Source organism: Somniosus microcephalus, chromosome 15 (assembly GCF_052327205.1).
Source record: "Somniosus microcephalus isolate GS21.2 chromosome 15, FLI_Smic_1.0, whole genome shotgun sequence".
Lineage (NCBI taxonomy): Eukaryota > Metazoa > Chordata > Chondrichthyes > Squaliformes > Somniosidae > Somniosus > Somniosus microcephalus.
In genome coordinates this window covers 97397242-97422214 of record NC_141001.1, presented here as the reverse complement: position 1 = coordinate 97422214, position 24973 = coordinate 97397242, and the positions used below count along the sequence as shown (strand labels likewise).

General features: G+C 46.4%; 1 protein-coding gene across 10 annotated transcripts in view; it reads left to right on the top strand.

The window, feature by feature from the left end:
• ano5a (anoctamin 5a) overlaps positions 1–24973 on the top strand; it is a 212578-nt gene that overhangs the window by 35076 nt on the left and 152529 nt on the right. For 6 of the 10 annotated variants that reach the window (XM_086008150.1, XM_086008149.1, XM_086008148.1 and 3 more), the window contains exons 2-3: positions 18987–19025; positions 20601–20671. The exons of 1 other annotated variant lie outside the window; for it this stretch is intronic. In XM_086008150.1, coding sequence (XP_085864276.1) covers positions 18987–19025; positions 20601–20671 — 110 coding nt within the window. The remainder of the gene's footprint in view (positions 1–18986; positions 19026–20600; positions 20672–24973) is intronic. 3 more of the 10 variants (XM_086008151.1, XM_086008147.1, XM_086008145.1) reach the window with 1 other exon arrangement.

The window sequence follows — 24973 nt, the reverse complement described above, 5'->3', positions numbered from 1 at the left end:
GATGTATGTTCCAGCATGATCAGGAGGAGGCCGGAGCTGGGGAGGCCCAAGGAGAGTCTGTGGGGCTTGAGGAAGCAATCCTACTTCTCCTGGCCCAAAAGGAGTTCTAAGAGAAGTAATTTTTTTAAAGACTTACCTTGGACTCTTCTGGCCAGGCAGCACCTCCCGCTGTGGTTCTGCTGCTGGGTAGCAGACAGTGCGGGACTTCCCCTGCCTTCAACTTAATATTACATCGCAGTACTGATGACGTCATCGGGCTGTGTTAAGTAGGCCCCCACCTGCCTTTAGTGGGAGCCTCGTCGATAGCCTGATTTGCCGCTGTTGATATTGCGACAGTTGGGATCACGGCAGGTTACAGGCGGGATCCCAATTTTCAAGATTTTAACCTCTCGCTCAACCCTTTCCTGCCCATCGTGTGTGGGGTGGCGGGGGTTAAAATTGAGGCCTGTAATTGTACCTACTTCTGTCTATTATTAACCAATCTCAAACGCCATCATGGTAACAGCTAGAAAGAAGTGTTCGTCTCTAAATTGGTTAGCTAATAGCAGGGTGTGCTCTGGCAGTGTAACCACTAAATATAGAAAGGTTAATATCACTCTCTTAAAATGGCCATTTTGGTCAGAGATTTAATCACTTGGTCCTAAAGTTTAATTTGCACCTCCCTATAGGGAAAAAAAAAATTCAACATTCTGGAGAATTTCACAAAAATGGGGAGAAAGCAGGGACAGGGTACTGAATTTGGATGATCAGCCATGATTGCATTGAATGGTGGAGCGGGCTCGAGGGGCCGAATGGCCTACTCCTGCTCCTATCTTCTATGTTTCTATGTCAAAGAGCGTCTTGTTTGGTGAAATAGGTTTTGGCCCAGTTGTTTGAATTCATATTTTGCCTCCTAATATTACACCTGTTTTTTTTTTAAATTTCTGCTTGTGTTCTTTACCCTCTGAGCAGAAGGTTACTTGACTTCTCTCGTCCTTTCTGATCTATGTTCAGGTTTTCTGTGTTACGGTTGAATTTTGGTGGCAGAAACCACTCCCTCTTCAGAGATCATGATTTTTAAACTGCATTAAAAAAAACACACACACATTCGAGATAAAACGTTTAACATTGATCTGTCAAATGTAAAACTTCCAGACCTCCGTTTGGCTGAGACTGAGAGATGCAGTTGTGATATTTATTAATAACCCTGTGTGATGTAATACCACTGGTGGGGAAATTCAGCTGCTGGATCAGATTGAAAATGGGGAAGGAGTCCAGGCCTGTGCACTGGGCCCCTGACCACTGATGCACTGGAATAGATACTGGATGTAGAATGGTTTCCTTTCCAATAGAACGTAGATGCAGGCCTCCATCCTTCTTTCTTGCACTCCGAATGATTTTGTATTGTGAATATTTTTTTTTTTACATTTGATTTAGCCAGATAGCTCCTAATTTTCTTTCCCTGGATGCGTGTTGTTTTTCGGCTGCACGCACACTTGAGTAGAACGGAACTGCGCTCGGGCGGGATGTTTTGCAAACCTTAGGGTTCCTAACACACACACTCCTGTTTTTGTTTGTGCTGCCTGCTTCTGCTGGGTCATATTTTTGGTACGTCCAAAATAAACCTTGTGGGTTAGGATAGAAATGGATGACGGGATGCAAGGTCACGGCCAAGACCAGGTTTAATAATCTGCTGTTTTTAGCAATGTGAAAACATTTTTTTTTTACGAGATTAAAAAAAAAATGTTGCGTCATGGCAGGATGATGTGATGTGACCACAGCCCGAGCTGTTCACCGAACCTGTCATCTGTCACTCATTGGGAGTGACACCCACTCATTTTGGGTCGCAAGTGTAACTGATTTTAATCTGTTACTTTGTAGCTTGTTCCATTCTTGCTGATTTATAAATCTCACTCCGAGCAGTGCCCTAATAATTGACAGATCTGCCTTTATGCAGTATGCCTAGTTACTACATTTTTACCCAAAATTAAATTTACACAGGAAAAACAAACTAATGTTGTTGTCCTTTTTTAAAAGGGTTTATTTGAAGGTCAGCTTTGTAAATTGAAATGCTGATTGGTTTGGCTCTGTACACTCTGTCTGATTTAGAAACCGGGCCACCAGTAAATAGATTACTGTGATTAAAGTGAATTACATTTACTGAGCTCTGAGACTGTCCTGGTCATAAGAGTTCACTGCTGCCTGGCTAAAGCAGCTAAATTCTCCTACATAGCGGAGAATTAGATGATTTATATGCTATATTGAACCAGATCAGAATGAAACTTTGTATGGGCGACGACAGGATGAGCTTCCAGGAAAGGCCTCATGGCCTAGAAATTTGGCTGCACAGCGCCTGGTTTTTTGGGTGCTAGACGACCTCCAAGATGGCGGGCAGGAAGCGCGCACTCATCACGACCCGGAAGTGCACCACACACCATACTGGCAAAGGCTTTTAAAAAAAATAAAAAAATAAAAAAATCGGCCTGCAGTACCCACGCCTGAAACAGGTGTTCAGTCCTTTGCATGTGCAAATAAGAGGCATAATGCCTGTTTGAGGCCCCAGCAACAAGATTGGTTTGCCCTGAGGCAGCCAGCACTTAAAAATGGGCACGCCCGAATTTCTAGGCTCCTGTACCTCCACTCCGAGCACCTGAAGCATGTGGTGTGCCTCTTCAGTTCAATTTAATTGGTGGTTTATTTGGCCGCTCTAAATCTACTCAGCCATGATCTCATTAAATGGCGGAACAGGCTCGAGGGGCCGAATGGCCTACTCCTGCTCCTATCTTCTATTCAGAATCCAAATCATCAATTTTCAGTTTTGACAAATTTGAAATGAATAAGTGTTGTAAGATTTCAGAAGTTTATCATCTCCTCCCCTCCCCTCACACACTCATTTTAAGGCTCTGATGTATTGTTTGTTCATTATTTGGCACAGTTCCCAGATTATGATCAGACTTGTAAATTGTGTGCATTTTCCACACTCTGTCCTGGGTGGTTGGACTGTATTTTCTCCCTGTGTGCTCACAAGAGTGAGACGGGGCCAATGCCAGGGTAGGACGGTGTAATTAGTTATACTAACAGGCTAGTAACCCAGAGGTTTTGTGTTCAAATCCCATCATGGCAAGTTGTGCAATGAAATTCAAAGGTGCTCGGCTCGCGCCAGACTGACCATGTAAATTGCCGATTGTTATAAAAAAAAACAACTGGTTCATTGATGTCCTTTTAGAGAATGGAGCATGTGGTCTGATCTACAATGTGGCTGATTCTTAATGCAAAGTTATAAAACAATCACCATCACCACAGGGATGGCAGGAGTTCAAGAGGAAGGTCCAGCGCCACCTCCAGACAAATGGGGATGGGAAATTAAATGTGGCCTTTCCAGTGTTGCCCACATCCTGAGAACATATCTTGGAAAACACATTACTTGTGATTAACATGATGCAGAGGCAGAAAGCCAAAGGAAATGTGCAACATTTTTTTTGTCCCACAAAGTCAATAACCCTTTAAAATATTATGAAAATGGCTTATTATTGTTGGAGAGTTCAGACGTCTTGTTGTTGTGACTGCACGAATACTGTTTTGCTGGATAATAATTTGGGATGGATTGCAGGGAATTTCTCTTTTTTAAAAGAGTTTAGTGACACAGAAAATAACAGCCCCCTGACGGTGAATGTAAGGCGGTAATCTAGCTGAGGGGTTCAGATCATGGCCGTACACTTATTTTTACTGTATTCTTTTATCATGTCCACAAGATCCTCTTACTGATTGCAGCCTTTAATTCACTCTCAAAACCTGCTATGACACATTAAACAGTGCACTCTCATTAACGAAAGATGTGTGCTGATCATTTTGCCAATTCACTTGTCATTTGTAAAATCGGACTCTCAAACGCACAGGAAGCATTTGGGACCATTTTTGACAGCGAGGGCGTAGAATAAACAATACTGCAGATAAACGGGGATCTCCGTGTTGGGGTGAACAGGATAATTGTAAAGTTTGCTATTTTGCTGGTATAATTCTGGATCAGTTCTAAACTACAGGATGAGAACTGACTGAAGTGAATCCATTATGGAGCTCAGAACTGAACCATGAATGGATTTAGTCACAAAAGAAAATGGTAATTCAAAGCTATGAATGATGTTTTGTTTCTTCTACCAACATTTTCGATTTTACTGCACTTCCGTATGCAGAAGGCCAGCTTCCTCCGTTCCACAGCACAACACTTGAGTAGAATGTAAGAAACCCCATAGCAAGAAAAGGCCATTGGGCCCATCAAACTTGCTCCCGCCAGAGTCTATGGGGGCAAAATTGGGTTGCGCCCCCTTTGGGGCGCCCTGAAAAAGTTAGCACACCCGTGCCTGAAATTCACCGGTAGCGCCCCAAGAGGGAGGCGGGGCGCTACTGGAAGCACCCAGTCAACCTCTTGGGGCACTGCAAGTGAATATCCTGGCTCTTCATGTCGCGCCATGGTACTGCAGGCCTCCCTCCCCTTATTAAAGGGGAGGGACCTAGTGCGGCGCGACCCGGGGCCCAGCTGAGCCACCAGGAATCGGAGTGCCGGCAAAAGAGCCCGGCACTCGAGGAGTGCCGGGGTCACGGAGCGCAGCCGGCACCCCGTGGGGGGGGGGGGGGGGGCTTCACGGAAGGCCGGGGACAGCAATGGGGGCAGGTGCTGGCAGGCGGCCAGCATCAAAAATGGCCGCCCGGCACCACCCCTTTAATTTGCACCGCCCCGGCCGCAGGTAGGCCCCCCTGACCCTGACGGACATAGCGTCCGACGGTAAGTCAGGGGGCGCTAGCGAAGATCGCGAACGGGGCACTGCGCATGGCGATGACATCATCGCCGGAGGCACAGCGCCATGGGGTGCTAAAGGTTACTACCGCCGCCGCTAACCTCCCGCTGAATTTAGCGGGAGGTGTTAGCAGTGCTGCGCCCGGGTGTTAGTTGCTTTGCGCCCTAAGAGGACGCTAACGGGAGGCGCAAATCAACCGAATTTTTCCTCCTCGTGACTGATTTTAACTGCCCCCACCTGGTGGGGAAGCAGTTAAAATTAGGCCAGTCACTTACACCCTCTGATCCTGCTACCTTCCAGGCGTGTCCCGATCTTAACCTGTTCTTTGGGGTCCTTCTTTAAATGTGCATATCGGGTCTTGTGATGCCGTCTGGACCCGATCTGCAATTTTAGTTGGAGGGCTGAGTGGAGGGAGCAGTGACGGCTCCCCTGTCAGGCCAGACCTGGTGGGAGGTGGATCATAGGCCAGAAGAGGTCCAGGCAGGTAAGTGTGGAAAAAATTAATTTTAAGTTTCCTTGTCGGCGAAGAGGAGCGGGATTGCTCCATCTGGCCTTACAAGGAAGCCTTGGGCCTCACTTACACTGAACACCCTGCCAGAGCCTATTTTCCACCCCCCGACCTTCCGATCGCCTCCAGAGCCCCCCTCTCAACTGAGTGCTGTGGACCGTGCTAGCAAATTCCGGTTTCTGTGAATGAGACTGGGCCGTTTAGATCGGCCGGGTGTGCCCCCACTCGCGTGCACCGTAGCCACGACCCCACTAAAATCAGGGCTTATATTTATTTCATCATAGGCACTGTCCCACCACCTGTTGAAACCCTACTTTAAGGGACACTAAGTTCTTTTCCCCTCTCTGCCTTGGAGAGAAAAAAATCAAGCAGTGCTATTAGTATCTCTCTAATCCTCAAACTGCCTACCCAACAATTATCCACCTATATCCCTGCAAATATGTCACATCACCCCAATCAACTTCCTTCTCTGGGAACCTGCTTCTCCCAACCACAGCCTGTGGAAGAATAATTCCCGACCAGTCTCTCAAAGAACTTTGCCAAATGCCTTGTGAAAACTCAAGAAAACAACACACATTGGATTACACTCATCCACTTGCTTCATTTTCCAGTAGCTTTCTCAGTGATGACCTATTACTTATAAACACTGCTGTCTGCTCCCTGTGATATAGAATCATACAGCACAGAATGAGTCCATTCAGCTCATTGTGCCTGTGCCGGCTCTTTGAAAGAGCTACCCAATTAGTCCCGCTACCCAATTAGTCCCACTCCCCTGCACTTTCCCCGTAGCCCTCCATATTTTTCCTTTTCAAGTATATAAGAAAGAAAGGCTTGCATTTATATAGCGCCTTTCACGACCACCGGACGTCCCAAAGCGCTTTACAGCCAATGAAGTACTTTTTTTTTGGAGTGTGGTCACTGTTGTAATGTAGGAAACGCGGCAGCCAATTTGTGCACAGCAAGCTCCCACAAACAGCAATGTGATAATGGCCAGATAATCTGTTTTAGTGATGTTGATTGAGAGATATATATTGGCTAGGACACTGGGGATAACGCCCCTGCTCTTCTTCGAAATAGTGCCATGGGATCTATTACGTCCCCCTGAGGGAGCACTCCCTCTGCACTGGAGTGTCGGCCTAGATTTTTGTGCTGAAGTCCTTGTAGTGGGACTTGAACCCACAACCTTCTGACTCTGAGGCAAGGGTGCTACTTAACCACTTCCCTTTTTAAAATTACTATTGAATCCGCTTCCACCACCCTTTCAGGCAATGCACTCCAGATCATAACAGCTCGATGTGTTTAAAAATAATTCTCCTCATCTCCCTGGATTTTTGTCAATTATCTTAAATCTGTGTCCTCTGGTTACTGACCCTCCTGCTAGTTTCTTCCTATCTACTCTATTAAAACCCTTCATAATTTTGAACACCTCTATTAAATCCCTTCTTAACCTTCTTTGCTCTAAGGAAAACAATCCCAGCTTCTCTAGTTCTCTCCAAATAACTGAATTACCTCATCACTGGAACCATTCTCATAATCTCATCTGCACCCTCTCCAAGGCCTTGACATCCTTCCTAAAGTGTGGTGCCCAGAATTGGACACAATACTCCAGCTGAGGTCTAATCAGTGAGTTATAAAGATTTACCGTCGCTTCTGTGCTTTTTGTACTCTATGCCTCTATTTATAAAGCCAAGGATCCTGTATACTTTTTATCAGCTTGACCTGCTACCATCAACGATTTGTGTATGTGAACCCCCATGTCTCTCTGTTACTGCACCCACTTTAAAATGGTACCATTTAGTTTATACTGCCTCTCTTTTTACATTCCAAAATGCATCACTTCATACTTCTCTGCATTACATTTCATCTGCCATGTGTCTGCCCATTTCACAGTCTGTCTATGTCCTCCTGAAGTCTGCTACTATCTTCCTCACTGTTTACTACATTTCCAAGCTTTGTGCCACAGCTTCACCTTTTTTACATGTTCCTTCCTGTGAGCATTTAATAACAGTACACCAGTTTGTGCAGACATTACACTTTTGTTACAGATGAAAAAAATCTTAATTGTGCTTGAAACTGAAGAGGAATATACTGACTTCTAATTCACCCTAAACAATTACAATTGCAGCCACCATTACCACTTACCAAGGAGTTCTTGAACAGCGGTCTTAAAGGGACAGGCCAGGTTAGAAGCTAAACATCGCAACTGTGCTCCATACCCCAGATTACCTGTGAACAAGTAATATCAATATTCTCTCTCATTGTCTAAATCCTTGACACCAGAACTTTTACTTCTGATGTTCCTCGTGTTTGCATACACCATTCAGAGTGGTGAACCTGTGGAATTCTCTACCACAGAAGGCTGTGGAGGCCAAGTCATTGAATATATTTAAGAAGGAGATAGATAGATTTCTAGACGCAAAAGGCACCAAGGGGTATGGGAAGAAAGCGGGGATATGGTATTGAGCTAGAGGATCATCCATGATCATATTGAATGGTGGAGCAGGCTCGAAGGGCCGAATGGCCTACTCCTCCTATTTTTCTATGTTTTCTAATTTGATCTTTCTGTTTTTAAAGTCATTAATTTCCTTTTTAAATTATTTTATATCCACCCCTTTTAGTGGTTTAAATCCTTCTTGGATCTGAGTGTAGACCTTCAGTGAAGGGTTAATAATCTAAATCCTTTTCAACTTTTATCAATGGACATTGGTTCATTTCCAAATTGCATTACTTAGAGAGATTCTGCACTATTATAATAAAATGTAAATAATCTGCTTGTTAACAGTACTGTACCATGTGGTGCTTGTTTCCAAGAAACCCTGTCTGAATTTGCATTCTGCTTCTTTGTGCAAAACATTCTGGGCAGGACAATCTAATTACAGCAGCTTGTATTCATCACCTGTGCTGCAAAATTTGTAGAGAATCTTGGCTTGTAAATAGTACATCTATATTTTATTGGTCAAAATTCTGTGAGAAACTTGTTATTTACTCTTGTGAGCATATCTGCAGAGTGCATGTGCGTCATGGCGATGTCATCCTACTTAGAAGGCACTGTAGGATAAAGGAAAGGGGGCCTCCAGGAATGAAAAGCTCCCATGGCACAAAATGGATGAGGTAAAATGTTAAAAAGAAAGAATTGCATTTTTATAGCACCTTTCATGACCTCTGGATGTTCCAGTGCTTTACAACCAATTGAGTACTTTTGAAGTGTTGTAATGTAGGAAATACGGCAGCCTATTTGCGCACAGCAAGCTCCCACAAACAGCAACGTGGGAACCTCGTATTTCAGTAATGTTGGGTGAGGGTTAAATATTGGCCAGGACACTGGGGAAAATTCCCCAGCTCCTCTTCGAAATAGTGCCTTGGGGATCTTTTACGTCCACCTGAGAGGTTTACCGGTTAAACACCATTGTAGGCATAGTTCTCCTTCACTGCATTTATATTTCTAATTGGATTACAGTGTAGTGGGTTTTTCATGTGGGTGGAGGTAGGGTTAAGATTTTGCCATGTTATGCCCTTTCATTCCATTCCAGAGTGAAGGAATCCGATCACTTCCAAGCGCTTCTCGCCATTTCCTTTTGTAAATGCAGCATCCACATTTAGCTCTAGTTTGCAATTTAATCTGTGTCTTTTTACTATAGTGCATCTTAGCTTATTCAGTGACTTGTGCTGTCAACCTGCTTGGGATTTCCCTGTGATGTGATTTGAAGTCCGGCATCTGCTTATTCATAAATAATCAGTGTCATTCCCAAGATTTATAACTGTCCTTATTTATTTAAAAAAAAAAGAAAAAAAAAAATGTCCTTCCAACAAAACCAAAACTCGGGGAGAGGCCATGAGCTCCGTCAGTTTAAGAGCTGGATCAATTCTGGCATTGATACATTTCCTTACTAATATTACTGGTAACGTTTTGTTCCCCAGTGTCTGCAGTGAATTCCCAATTTAGGGAAACTTGACCTACTGACAAAGTACACAGCAAATGGTGAACAGTTGGGTTTGATTACAGGGCTACAATCCACAATAATTGAGGGAAATCCAAGGATGCACTAAACAAGAACTACTTGCATTTATTTATAACGCCTTTAACATAGTAAAATGTCCCAAGGCGCTTAACAGGAGCGTTACCAAACAAAATTTGACACCGAGCCTCATAAGGAGATGTTAGGGCAGCATTAGGTTTAAGGAGCGTCTTAAAGGACGAAAGAGTGGTATAGAAGTTTAGGGAGGGAATTCCAGAGCTTGGGGCCTTGGCAGCTGAAGGCACGGCTGCCAGTGGTGGAGCGATTAAAATCGAGGATGTTCAAGAGGCCAGAATTGGCAGAGCGCAGCGATCTCTGGCTGGAGGGGATGTGGGGCTGGAGGAGATGTGGGGCTGGAGGAGATTAGTGTTGGGGAAGTGCGAGGCCATGGAGGGATTTGAAAACGGGGATGAGCATTTTGAAACTGAGGCGCTGCTTAACCGGGAACCAATGTAGGTCAGCGAGCACAGGGGAGATGAGTGAGCGAGACTTTGTGCGAGTTAGGACATGGGCAGCTGAGTTTTGGATGACCTCAGATTTACGGAGGTTAGAACTCGGGAGGCCGGCCAGGAGTGCATTGGAATAGTCAAGTCTAGAGGTAACAAAGGCAGATGAACTGAGGCAAGGGCAGAGTCGGGCGATGTTACGGAGGTGGAAATCGGCGGTCTTAGTGATGGTGCGGATATGTGGTCAGAAGCTCATCTCGGGGTCAAATATAACACCAAGGGTGTGAACAGTCCGGTTCAGACTCGGATGGAGTCAGTGGCTAGGGAACGGAGTTTGTGGTGGGGACCGAAGACGATGACTTTGGTCTCCCAATATTTAGCTGGAGGAAATTTCTGCTCATCCAGTACTGGATGTCGGACAAGCAGTCTGACAATTTAAAGACCGTGGAGGTGTTGATGGTGGCGGTGGAAATGAATTAAAGCTGGATATCGTTAGTGTACATGTGGAAACTGACTGACTGTGTTTTCCGCTGATGTCGGCGAGGGGCAGCATGTAGATGAGAAATAGGAGGGGGGCCAAGGATAGATCCTTGGGGGATACCAGAGCTAACAATACGAGAGAGGGAAGAGAAGCCATTGCAGGTGATTCTTTGGCTACGATTAGATAGATAAGCATGGAACCAGGCAAGTGCAGTCCCACCCAGCTGGACGAAGGTGGAGAGGTGTTGGAGCAGAATTTTGTGCTCAACCGTGTCGAAGGCTGCAGACAAGTCAAGAAGGACGAGGAGGGATAGTTTATCTTTTAAAGCAAGAGAGGGGACCAGGAGTGATTTATGATAGCTGCGTGAGGCTTTGCGGTACTTCTGTCTCTGTCATTCTGTCTGTCATCGCGTGTGCGTCTGTCGGGTATGCGCTCGAAAGTTACAGGACGTACCTACGCGCGCGTTACCTCCAAAGAAAGCTTAGGCTTCCGAGACGGTTTTAAGCGTATTTACGTTTCGGCCGGGCTAAAATCGCGCCCGCGGTATCCCAAAAACCTTCAACATTCCGCTCATTAGCATCTCATTATCCGCTCATTAGCGACAGAGTGACCTCGAGCTCGACCAATCGTACGCCGGGTTGCTGGCATGTGCCGCCGGGCCAATCGGTGCGTGTGTGGCCAGGCCTTATCGTTCTGAACCGAGGTGAGTCGCCGCCATCTTGATTCCAAACTTTTCCTTTTTCCCACTTTCTGCGTCTTTATAAAAAAAAACGTTGCTTTTAAAACACACATTGTTTTTAAAAAAAAAAAAAATGATTTAGAAACGAATTAACTAATCTAATCTCATTAATTTTCCTACCTTTCCCCGTTTTTCCAGGTAGGCCTCGAAGCCTCGGCTTCTCCTTCGCACCCACGCCCGAGCTAGGCACCTCCCGGCCCCACTCGAAGGCTGGAGGGCCAAGCCTCAGCCCAGCGCCACTAGGGTGCGCACGCAGCAGGAGCTGAGACGCGGCGTCTCTCTCTGGCTTGGCTGGGGGGCGGGGCTTGCTGAGCGTCAAGCGTTACCCTGGCAACCGGGCCCGCCGGCCGTCTCGCACAGCCGCAATCGGCGGTCTTCACCATGGGGGGGCACCCCCTCCCCCCCCCCCCCTTCCCTTCCCCTCTCCCCCCCTTCCCCCCCGCCCTTCTCCCCACCCGCCCTCCCTTCCCCAGTCGCGCGCTCTCTCTCTCTCTTCCAACAACAACATGCCCTCGAAAAAGCCTCGGCACCGCCGGGCACTTCAGCTAGTAATATTAATTAATATATATATATAGCGGTTCTTCTGTCTGTCATTCCGTCTGTCTGTCTTGAATAAACTCTCAAGTTATAGAGCGTACCTACACGTGTGTTACATCGAAAGAAAGCTTACGATTCCAGAACCGTCATAAGCATACTTACTTTTCGGTCAGACGAAAATTATTCGCGCGTTATGCAAAAAACCTTCAAAATTAAACTCATTATCTGCTAATTAGCATTGATTGACTGACGTCAAGGTCAACCAATCCTGTGCCGTCACGATTGACCAATCCTACAGTTCAGTCGCCTGATGGTTGGCCAATCGCTGCGTCTGTGGGCGGGACTAATGCTTTTCAACTCGGGCATCGGGCAGCCATTGCTTCACTACTTCCAGCTCAAAATCTGCTAATCCAGCTTCGAAAAAGTTAGTATCTCTTATAAAACGTTTTTGGTAAATGTTGTGTTTTTAAAAGTACTTTCACTTTCATCTTTGAAGCTATTAAAAGGTAGAAATGTTGCCCGGCAGCAGATTCACAGAGGGACACCGAGACAGGCCCGAAAGCCTGGGACTCAATTTAAAATGTTGCCCGGCAGCAGATTCACACACAGACAGACAGGCCCCAAAGCCAAGGGACTTGATTTAAACCGCCCGGCCCAAAACAGCCCTGGCAAAGCCGGGCTCCCCCAGCTAGTATCATATAAAGGATGTGTTCGTTTTCTTTTACTTTTAGTTTCCTGAGTCCTGATGCCTCTCTGGAAAGCTGCTAGCAAGAAGGTCCTAACCTCCTTGGTGACATTATTATTGTAGGACTGCCAGAGAATAATGAAGAGTAGATTAGAGTGTAATTCCAAATACAGCAATGACTTGAATTCCAACACTCGAGTGCTCACACTTGTAAACCTTCATTTTCTCTGTTCTTTAAAGATGTTACTGATTTTATGAAATGATGCATTAGAAATTATAAGCAGCAATGTCATTGAATAGAATACGAGTAACATAAAGTGGTATATTTTTGCATTTGAATAATGAATATTGCAAAAAGAGTATAGTATTTAATTCACCATTTATCAGTAAATGTGCACAGGGCGAGGAAAGCAAACTCCTCTAGCTGCAAGGCAAAAGCAGACCTTGGGGTTGAAATTGCCCCATGTGCTATTTTTAGCATGCTAGTTAATTGTTCTGTGTCAAATTCCTGTGTTTTTTTGATTTATTCTTGGGATGTGGGTGTCGCTGGAAAGGCGGATGTTTATTGCCCTTCCTAGTTGTCCTTGAGAAGGTGGTGGTGGTGATTCATCATCTTGAACCACTGCAGTCTGTGTGAAGTTGTTTTCAGCCAATGAAGTACTTTTGAAGTTTAGTCACTGTTGTAATATCGGCAAATGGAGCGGCCAATGTGCGCACAGCAAGGTTCCACAAAAGGCAATTGGATACATGACCAGATAATCTGTTTTTTAATGATGTTGGTTGAGAGATAAATAGCGGCCTGCTATTCTTCGGAATAGTGCCATGGCATCTTTTACGTCCACCTGAGAAGGCAGATGGGGGTCTCGATTTAACGTCTCCACACTTGTGATTGCGACACTGGGAGCCATGCTAACAAAATGTTGTTTGGTGTAGAAAAATTAATTTCACTGTATTATGTCCGTGTATAATTGAGACACGGACTGCAGGAGTTGGTTATAACAGGTCTTTACTGAATGGAGGCAATCTGGAACTACTATGCAAATGTTACTACACAGGCTTATATACAGGGGTGGTCACTACTGGTACTGCAGTATACAGGGGCTGCAGAATATAGTTCCTTCTGCAAAGTACATACACTACAATTCCTCCCCTTTTAGCTAAACAGTACATAACATTTGATTAACAATGAAATAACATTTACAATTACAGTTGCTAGATACATTAGTTGAAGTTAAGCAATTATAAGTTCAGTCTTTGAGGAATCTTCCTGATTCTGTCTGGATAACGCCTCTTTGGGGTATCGGGTTCTTCTGGCAACGTTGAGTCGGGATCAATGTCGTTTGGTTCGTCTGCTTCCAATATCACCGATTCTGAGGTAGATGCAATTGGTACTTCGGTTTCATCGCCAGGTGTATCAGATCGTGGTGTGGAGTTGACGTTTCCCAGTGACTCTAGAATCTGGTCAGCATGGCGTCTTACAATGCTCTCTCCAACATCCACGGTATACATTAGAGGTCCTTGCTGTGTACAGATCGTTCCTGGCTGCCATTTCTCTGCGGTAGTCCCGGGCCAAAACTGGTTGACCTATCTTAAAACTCCTGGTCGGCCTTTCTTTCATATTCTGAAACTGCCTGTTCTCCACATCTCTTCTGATGTTTGGCTTAACCAAATCCAAGCGGCATCGTAGTCTTCGATTGAAGAACATCATGGCTGGAGTTTGGTTGGTAACCGCATGTGTCGCATTCCGGTAGGCAAACAAGAAGTTATCCACCTTGTGCTGTAGGGGTATATCTTCATTACACATTGCCTTGATAGCCTTCTTGAATGTTTGAACGAACCTCTCGGCCAATCCATTAGTGGCTGGATGATATGGGGCGGATATGTAATGCTTAACACCATTGTTCTTTAAGAACCTCCGGAACTCTTCAGACACAAACTGTGGTTCATTGTCGGAGCAAATCTGTTCAGGCAGCCCATTCCTGGCGAATATGGTTCGTAAGACTGTGATAGTTTTTTCTGTGGTGGTTGACATTTTTATTACCTCTGGCCACTTTGAACGTGCATCCACCGCAATTAAAAACATCGAGTCCATGAAGGGACCAGCAAAATCAATGTGCACCCTTTGCCATGGAGATGAGGGCCACTCCCATGGATGTAGAGGGGCTTGTGGTGGGGCGTTTTGGATCTTCTGGCATCCTGTACAGCTCTTGGTCATCTCTTCGATTTCTCTATCGATTCCCGGCCACCACACAAACGCTCTGGCTAAGTTCTTCATTTTTACCCCTCCCAGATGACCCTCATGAAGCTCATTGAGCACTCTATCCTTCAATTTGGGTGGAATTACTACTCTGGATCCACACATCAAGGTTCCTCTGCACACTGACAGCAGTTCTCTTCTCGGCGAGAATGCTGGCAACAGTAGTTCGCCATGTGCTGGCCATCCCTTCACCGTTAAATCATAGACCCAGGAGAGTGTCAGGTCATTTCGTGTTTCCTTTTCTATGTTTGCATTCGTCACAGGGAGACATTCGACTATGGTCGAGTGGAATATCTCCACTGGATCCACTGCAAGTTCTTCTTCCACCGTCGGCAACGGTAGGCGTGACAATCCATCAGCATTCCCATGCTGTTTAGTTCCTTTGTACTCGATGTCATATTGGTGTGCCCCTAGGAAAAGGGACCACCTCTGTAGCCGTTGTGCTGTCATTATCGGTACGCCCTTCTGAGGGTTGAAAATGGAGACGAGGTTGATGATCAGTAAGTAGAGTAAATTTCTGACCGTGCAGGTAGTGATTGAACTTCTTCACCCCCCACACCAAGCTGAGGGCCTCTGTCAATCTGGGCGTAGTTAATGAGCGTGACGCAAAAGCTATCGGCCTCTCTGAACCATCAAGGAATTTATGTGACAGTACCGCCCCAATGTCGTAGGGAGACGCATCACACGCCAGTCTTATCGGTAGTAATGGGTTGTAGTGAGCCAATACTTCTCTTGAAGTGATTAGGTCCTTACTCTTCTGAAAGGCCCGCTTACATTCATCGCTCCATTTCCATGCTACTCCAGTTTGTATTAGGGCATTCAGTGGGTGCAGAATTGTGGACAAATTCGGCAAAAACTTATGGTAGTAATTCACCAATCTGAGGAATGACCTCAGTTGCGACACATTTTCAGGCGCTGGAGCCTTAACTACTGCTTCAATTTTGTCAGGGGACTTATGCAACCCCTCTTCATCAATCACGTGGCCACAATACGATATCTGTTTCTTAAAAAACTCGCACTTGGGGCGATTGACCCGTAGCCCATGTTCACGTAGTCTAGTGAGCACCTGCTCTAGGTTGGCAAGGTGTTCACTGTCATCTTCACCTGTCACTAGGATGTCGTCCAAGTAACACTGAGTCCCCGGATATTCCTTGCAGGACTTGTTCCATCGCTCTTTGCCATATCGCCGGAGCTGATGCTACTCCGAATACCAGTCGATTATACTGGTAAAGACTTTTGTGAGTGTTTATCGTGAGATACTTCCTAGAGGATTCTTCCACCTCCATCTGCAAATATGCTGGTGCTAGGTCAATTTTTGTAAAACGCTTCCCTCCAGATAGTGAGGCGAAGATATCTTCTATCCTTGGAAGAGGATATTGTACTGTGTGGAGGACTGGGTTCAGTGTCACCTTGAAGTCCCCACAGATGCGAACCTTCCTTGGCTCCTCAGACTTATTGTTTAAAGTTTTCTTCATGACAGGAACGATGGGTGTCGCCCACTCGCTCCAGTCTACCTTAGATAACACGCCTGCATTCTCCAGATTCTCCAGCTCTGCCTCGACGGCTGGGCGAATTGCATATGGTACCGGTCTTGCTTTGAAAAACTTGGGAATTGCATTCTCTTCTATTTTTATCGAGGCGATTACGCCTTTAAGAGTGCCCAGTTCTTGTTGAAATACCTCTTTGGCGGTAGCTAAGATTGTTGATAATCGTTCAGGAGCGACGTCGTCATCTTTTTTACCAGCCACCGTCAGTGCCTGAATGGAGTGCTAGTCTAAACTTATCTTTCTGATCCATTCACGTCCCAATAACGGTGGTCCACCATCTTGCAGTATGTACAGATACAATTTCTGTATTTCCTTGCCGTTGTATTCGACAGGCACCCTTATTTTTCCTCTGGGGTATACTTTTTGCCCCGTATACGTCCTCAAGACAATGGATGTCTCTTTCAAGGGTATGTGTGAGAATAGCCGCTCGTAGTCTCGTCGATTCATGACGGTTAGAGCTGATCCTGTATCCAGTTCCATTTTGACTTGGGACCCTGCTATCGTGAGGGTGACCCAAATGGTTCGGTGATCCTCTTTTGCGATTACGTTGTGAAGTTTGAAACAGCTTAGTCTCTTGTTCCCGGATTCACTATCGCTCATCTGGTCTTCGGAACTACTGTCCGTCATCTTTTGTACTTTCCTGTACGGTTCCTTAGTAGCCTTTTTGTTGTCGTTGGTCTTCTTCCCAGACCTGCAAACTCGTGCAATGTGTCCCATCTTTCCGCATTGCCTGCATATTTTGTCCTTGGACCAGCAGTCCTTCTGGTCATGGGTTGTTCTGCCGCAGTGATAACATTTTGCAAATCCCCGTGTCATTTCGTGGGTGCCGTATTCCTGTGGCTTTTGCTGTATTTCCACAGCTCCCCTTGTTGCTGCTTCATACGATACTGCCACGCTGAAAGCCTTATCTAGCGTCAGCTCTTTCTCTGAGAGTAACCTCTTCTGGGTTCCTTCACTCAGGAGTCCACAGACAAATTTGTCCCGTAAGGTATCCTGCTCCGAACTGGCAGTGCTTTGATAGCTTGCATAGTTCTGTAAGGTAATCAGCATTGCTCTCATTTTTATGCTGATTTCTCCTGTGGAATTTAAATCTTTCTGCTATCAGCGGTGTAGGATTTAGGTGTTCCTGTAGGATAGCAACAATTTCGTTAAAACTCTTCGCCTTCGGTTTGGCTGGAGTAATCAGGTCCCGCAATAGGCCGTACGTTCTTGCGCCCATTAAGTTTAGCAGTACCGATGCCTTTTTCTCATCGGCTACTTCGTTTGCCTCGCAATATACCTCGACTCTTTCCACATACGTGGTCCAGTCTTCTATTGCATTATCGAAGGCAGTGATATTACCAGTCTTCGGCATCTTGGAAATCTAAGATGGCGCCTCCCGCGCTTTGCCGCCTTCCTGTTGCTAGCGCTGTTGCTGGCATTTTATGCCTTGATGGCGACGCCCTATGGTCTTCGCGCACTTCCCCCCGTGCTGCTGCTAATGCCGCTCTCCGCGGTTCCCGTGGCAAACTGCAGCTCCTCGCGGCTTTCTGCGCGCTTAATTTTTATTATTTCCCCGTCGTCGGAACAACCCTGTGGGACTCTTGCCTCCCTCTTCTCGGATCTGTATGCTGCCCGGCTTCGTAGCACCGGCCGCGCCCTGTGTGCTCCACCCTCTCTCTCGCTCCTCTTCCCGACGATGCTGCTCGGCCCCGTTGCAAAGCCACCCGCTCGAGCTCTAGACCGCCGCAGCCCAGGAAGGATCAGTGTACTACCTGCCTCCAGCCCGATTAGCTGAAGCACCATTGACAGGATAACCAAGCCCCGCTCTCGACAGCCTCTCCTGCAAATCTTCAACTCCGCTGACTCAGAGGCGGATGCCAACGGTCGACGCCCGTTTCTTCAGTTTCTTTCTTCCTTCTGGCCTCGACCTCTGATAACTTCGCTTCAGGGACGGATCCCCATGTGGTGGTGCAGACTGTAGGTAAGTTCGTATCTGCTCGTCGCCAGTATTATGTCCGTGTATAATTGAGACACGGACTGTAGGAGTTGGTTATAACAGGTCTTTACTGAATGGAGGCAACCTGGAACTACTATGCAAATGTTACTACACAGGCTTATATACAGGGGTGGTCACTATTTGTACTGCAGTATACAGGGGCTGCAGAATATAGTTCCTTCTGCAAAGTACATGCACTACACACTGGCATTTTCCTGGTTAGTTCATATTAAACCAAGCCTGGATTAAAAAAATAGAAAACCCATGTGGCTACTGTATGATGAGGTGACTTGTGGATCTGCACAGTGGTGGTGCAGATTGAATTTAATCTCCGAATCCTTCTGGCAGAATGATTTTAAAGCTGCAATTCCCACAGTTTCCTCAGATGCAGTTGGAAGCTAATAGATTGGCAGAAAAAGACATGCCCTTCATACTGTCTGTTTTAAGTTCTGAGATTTTATGGTAGAGGTCATTTTTAGTACTGTACAGTTCATGAATCCTAGTGTTAAACCTGCATCTTGAATCACGATTAGCGTAATTGTAAATCTTGTACATGTAAAACCGTTTGATTTTGTTCTCTACCAATGCTTCTATGGCGGTCTGCCAAAGCATTTTCCTTTGAATCATAATTCTAGAGTTTGAAAGCTGCAGTAAAAGAAGGGATATACCCTCACTTAAAAGAGGGAACTGCTCTTTTTGCGATTTGACCCCATTCTCCAGCAGCGTGGTATTGGGGGCAATACAGGCGAAGAGGCTGTTTCAATGACAACAGGACAGGCCAATGCGCTGTGCTGTCAATGCTTCCCGAACTGGGGGCAAGCCTCCAAACGTGCAAGGACTTAGTCGTGGTTACTAATTATGAGAACTGAAAATATCCCATTCTTCCTCAGTTAATCTAACCTGCTGGTTGATTGTTTATTGCCGCAACAAACCTTTATTTTGCACAGATGTTGATGGATTCAAGTTGTGCTTATTGTTTTTTTTTCCCCTCCCCTAAACCTAATGTTTTCTTCCTTAAAGATATTGCAGTTATCACTGGCATCGCATTGGAATCGCCAGGTATAATACATCTTTGTGCGAATGTTTTGTGCTCTGCTGTGTTTCATTTCCAAGTGTTAAAACAATGTGCAAGTGACTGGAAGTCTTGTTTGCTGATCTTCCCAGTGTTGCTCGTAATTGTTGTAAATGTCATTACATTTTGTGGAACGAAGCTGAAATGCTGTATTTACCAGTATTGCACAAAAGTTTACTGGGGAAGTATATTCATCTGAAATGCCACGTGCTTTTACTATTATGAATCAATGCTGATATAAATTTACCGTTCTATCTTGGTCTCCCTTTGTTTCCGTTGTGACCAAACAAGGGATTCTACACACCGTTCTCGTTTCTAGGCTATTTTTAAAATTTAGGCCGATGTAGCTATTCAGATGGATGCACTTCCTCTTCCTTTTGAATGATAGATTCAACTTCTACTTGTCTGTTCATCCCCATTGTTTCCATTCTATTTTTTTTTTTAAATGTCCCTACTTAAACCCTTTCCTTAGTGATTTCCACCCCCCCCCCCCCCCCCTTCTCTAAATATAGAGTTACTGGTTTTTGCAAGATGCAATTCATTGGATTTGATGCAGCTCCATATTGTTTCAAGACCTGGCCAATAGCTTTCACTAAAATATTTTTAAAAAAAAGGACTTTATGTGGATAAGGGTGGGTTAATCTGCTTTCTGAACCTTTTTATAGGGGCAACTTTTGTTTCCATAGCATGATGTGGGAGAAAGAGCAAGGAAACCATATTCCTGTGGAAAATGTATTTTGAGATTTCCTTTTAAATTGGGGAGGGGGGGGGGGGGGAAAGCCTGCTGTTAACAAAGCGGTGATTTTGGGATTGAAACCTCTGCCTAAATGCTTGTAAATATTTGGCCACTGACTGGAATTTGTAGCTTGTGAGGTTGATTCCGACTGCATTCACTGTCGTTTGTTACAACCTACAGTAAGTTGAACATTTTGGTCGAGATATATGTACAGATGGCCAGGCCGACACTTTAATTTTTAGTGATTGCCCCTCCTATCTCGGCCTCCACAGCTGATCTCTACTCCAAATAGGAGACTGGGAATAGATCATTCTCCAGATAGCTCTACTGATATCATTCTCCAGTCTATCCGCCAGTAACTTGAATAATCAGGAACTCATAAATAGTCTATGCAGTTGATCTGGCTTGGATAGGCACAGCTAGCCTGTCCTCCTCTCTTCCACCTCTCTCAATCCCCCACTCCGCCATCAAGGCGGGAGAGACCAAGGTGTGAACATCATCAGTGAAGACCATAACTTAAACTTAGGCCTTCCAGTCAAGAGTCCTGCTCACTTACCTTTTTACCTGCATTATTGATTCTTTTCCTGCAATGTTTGAAAGAGACGCATCTGATTTTTAGTCAGGAAGTGTTGTTTTTGTGTGTGCCTGGTCATGCTGTGCTCTTGCTGCACTCAATACATTGGCTGAAGATGCTGAAGGAAAAGCTGCTGGAAGTTGCTTTGAAAAGATAATTTCCTTCATAAAATGTACTTGGAAGTGTCAGGGCACTCCTGTTTGTGCTGGCAGAAAACCCATGTTGTTCATTTATATTCCCTCCATATTTTAGGTGAAGACAATGGACCTTACTATGATCCTTCCAATGGTACCAGAGAAAGAGAAATTCCTGTCAATCCGGAGGTAAATCTTGCCGTTTCTTGACCTAATGTATCTCCATGCGGTGCAAGTTCTGTAGAATGGCGGTATTGGAAGAACGTTTTCAGGTGAAATAAAAACAGGAAATGCTGAAACTACAAGAGGTGTGTACTGGTCGTCGGAACCTATTCTGAAGAACAGTAGGCAGGAAGTGTACACATCCAAAACGTCACAACTTGTCATTTTCTCTGTACCGATGCTGATTGAGCTGCTGTGTACTTCTAGCATTTTCAGCTTTTATTTCAAATTTTCAGCATTTGCAGTTTTTTCTTTTAATGTTGTAGCCTTATGTCATTTTTTATCGAGTGTTGCATTATACAATTGTTTGGACAGTATCTGATAAGTATGAACTGTGAGTATCTGATAAGTTGCTGTTACTTGTGAAAGTTCCTACAAAGGATATTCCTAAGAGCATTGGCAAGCATTTATGTATAATTTAATAGTGGAAAAAAGTAACGTTCCTGCTAAGGAGCAAGATTTCCCCTTTTTTAAAACTGCATCTACAGTAATAATATTCGCTGTTCAGCTTAGCTTCAAGTAACAAAGAAAACATTCTCCGCTTCCCTCAAGGTTCGATCTGGATAATCAGTGACGTTCCTTCAATTCACAGCTCTGATTGGCAGATTGTCCTCCTCAGTTTATGACTCCTTGACTCGTATATGTCTCGGGAAGAATGCCTGAGCCCTGAAATTGGGTACTAACATGAAATAATCAGCAGCGACTCGCTGAAATATGCAAGTAATATGTGAAAGGTAATGAAAAAATGATCACTAATTCCCCAGTTGTGATCGTATATCATCTCAAGAACCCCTGCTGAGTACTAAAGCCCTGATTTTTAACTCTTTTTTCCCTTCCCCCCCCCCCCCCCCAACCACACCCGATGAGAAAGTTGCATGCATTGGGTGCCTGGTGCAGGCTTTGCCTGGAGCAGCAGGCCCGGGTGAAGGCCAAAATCAGTACATTTTGTTTAATAGGTCCATGGATTATTTTGTATAGAGTTATACAGCACAGAAAGAGGCCCTTCGGCCCATCATGTCCACACCGGCCATCAAGCCCTATCTATTCTAATCCCATTTTCCAGCACTTGGTCCGTAGCCTTGTTTGCTATGGCGTTTCAAGTGCTCATCTAAATGCTTCTTGAATGTTGTGAGGGTTCCTGCCTCTACCACCATTTCAGGCAGTGAGTTCCAGATTCCAACCACCCTCTGGGTGAAAAAGTTTTCCTCAAATCCCCTCTAAACCTCCTGCCCCTTACCTTGAAACTATGCCCCTGGTTATTGACCCCTCTACTAAGGGGAAAAGTTCCTTTCTATCTACCCTTTCTATGCCCCTCATAATTTTGTACACCTCAATCAGGTCCCCCCTCAGCCTTCTCTGCTCCAAGGAAAACAACCCCAGCCTGTCCAGTTTCTCTTCATAGCTGAAGTGCTCCAGCCCAGGTAACATCCTGGTGCATCTCCTCTGCACCCTCCAATGCAATCACATCCTTCCTATTGTGTGGCAACCAGAACTGCACACAGTATTCCAGTTGTGGCCTAACTAGCTGTGGTAAACCACTGTATTGTATATTGCCACCTCTGGGTGGCGCTGTGTATGGAGGCATGCCTCAGCTGACTCCACCCACCACTGTGTGGGTTTCGTTCAGACTTGTTCAGTCACTCACGAAGAAGCATGGTCTCTTCTTAGCTAATAAAAGCCTTATTCATCTCTTCTTTCGACTCATCATCTCTTCTTCGACTCATCACCTTTTATGAAGTAATTGATAAGCGTATCAATTTTATTAGCTAAAAGTTAAATGGCGACACCTGAGGAGCAACAACAGCAACGGATACAGCAGACATTGCTGAGAGCCCTCAGACCACCACGCCTGGACCTCGACCCTCAAGATGTGGGTGCATCAGCCAAGTTTGAACACTGGCTGAGCTGCTTTGAATCCTTCCTCGCAATCTCACAGGTTACAGAGGAGGATCACAAACTGAAAATTTTGACCGCCCAGGTGAGCCATCAAGTATATATGCTAATCCGGGACTCTAATACGTACGTGGCGGCCCTCGAGCTACTAAAAGGGCAATATACGCGCCCAGTGAACACAATTTACGCCCGACACCTCTTGGGATCCCGCAGGCAGCAACCGGGAGAATCGGTAGGGGCATTTGCACGGGCGCTACTGGCACTCTGCAGAGACTGCGATTGTAAAGCGGTAACGGCTGTGGAGCACGCGCAGGGACTCGCCTGTGATGCCTTCGTCAGGGGCCTCCAGTCAGACCACACCCGGCAGAGACTGCTAGAAAGCAAGGAACCCGACCTGAAGACGGCCATTGCCCTTGCGCTCTCGTTAGAGGAGGCCCACCGAAACCTCGAGGCATACCCCCGTAACGGCGCCGAGACATGGCAATCGAAACCGTGGGACACGGGACCGCCGCCCCCGGCACCAACCGCTGCAGCGACCCAACCGAGACAGCAGCCTCCGGTAAGAACTGCTTCGATGCCCAGTAACCAGGCCCAAAAATGCTATTTCTGTGGCCAGTTAAAACATCCCAGAGCGCACTGCCCAGCTAAGACAGCTACCTGCTCGGGCTGCGGGAAGAAAGGCCATTACGCTAACGCCTGCAAGGGGAAGCCAGCCAGCAGCGCAGCGTGCGGGCCGTGGGAGCAGCCATCTTATCCGCCATTTTGTGTACCCCCGGCCGCATGGCATCCGCCGCCATCGTATCCAACGCACTCAACCGCCATTTCGTCACCGGAACCGACCACCGTCTCGGCGGATGACTATAGTGACTCACTAAGCCACATACTGGCCTCCGTGACGCTGGATCAAGGCCACCCTCACCATCTATCCAGCTCCATGATGGATATCGCGGTAAACGGCCGCGCCACCAGTTGCCTGATCGACAGCGGGAGCACAGAGAGTTTCGTCCACCCCGACACGGTACGTAGCCACTCCCTCACGATTCTGCCAACGCACCATCGCATTTCTATGGCGTCCAAGTCCCAGTCAATGGACATCAGCGGCTACTGTGTGGTGACCCTGTCAGTAGGGGGCACTGAATATCAAAAATTTAAACTGCTAGTCCTGCCCCGTCTTTGCGCTGCCGTCCTGCTAGGGTTGGATTTTCAGTGCCACCTTAAGAGTGTCACACTAGCATACGGTGGACTCCTCCCCCCACTCACAGTCTGCAACCAACAACTTTTAAATCGCCCGCTGCAAACCACCTGCAGCCTTTCCACATTAAAAGTCCCCCCCCCTCCCCTGTTCGCTAACCTCACCCGCGACTGTAAACCCATCGCTACCAAAAGCAGGCGGTACAGTGCCGGGGACAGAGCTTTTATCAGCTCTGAGGTGGAGCGGCTCTTGAAGGAGGGCATTATCGAAGGTAGCACTAGCCCCTGGCGAGCCCAGGTTGTAGTCGTTAAAACCACTGCAAAACGCCGCATGGTAATCGACTACAGCCAAACCATAAACCGGTACACCCAGCTGGACGCGTACCCCCTCCCTCGCATATCTGATATGGTCAATCAGATTGCGCAATACAAAGTATTCTCCACCATCGACCTTAAGTCAGCGTACCACCAGCTGCCCATCCGCCATGAGGACCGCCAGTATACTGCCTTCGAGGCAAACGGCCGCCTCTACCACTTCCTTAGGGTCCCCTTCGGCGTCACCAACGGGGTTTCGGTCTTCCAAAGGGAGATGGACCGAATGGTTGACCAGAACGCGCTGCGGGCAACCTTCCCCTATTTGGATAACGTCACCATCTGCGGCCACGACCAGCAGGACCACGACGTTAATCTAGCAAATTTCCTCCGTACGGCCCAACGGCTGAACCTAACGTACAATAAGGAAAAATGTATGTTTCACACCAAGCGCCTGGCCATCCTCGGCTGCGTGGTGGAGAACGGAGTCATCGGGCCCGACCCCGACAGAATGCGCCCCCTAATGGAGCTACCCCTTCCCCACTGCCAAAAAGCACTGAAGAGATGCCTGGGGTTTTTCTCCTACTACGCCCAGTGGGTGCCCCTCTATGCAGACAAAGCCAGGCCCCTCATCAAAGCCACCTCCTTCCCCCTGACACCAGAGGCGTGTGCAGCCTTCACTCTTATCAAGAACGATATCGCGAAGGCCGCAATGCACGCGGTGGATGAGTCCATCCCCTTCCAAGTGGAGAGCGATGCCTCCGACTTCGCCCTAGCTGCGACCCTTAACCAGGCGGGCAGACCCGTGGCCTTTTTCTCAAGGACCCTCCAGGGCCCCGAGACGAGACACTCCTCCGTCGAAAAGGAGGCCCA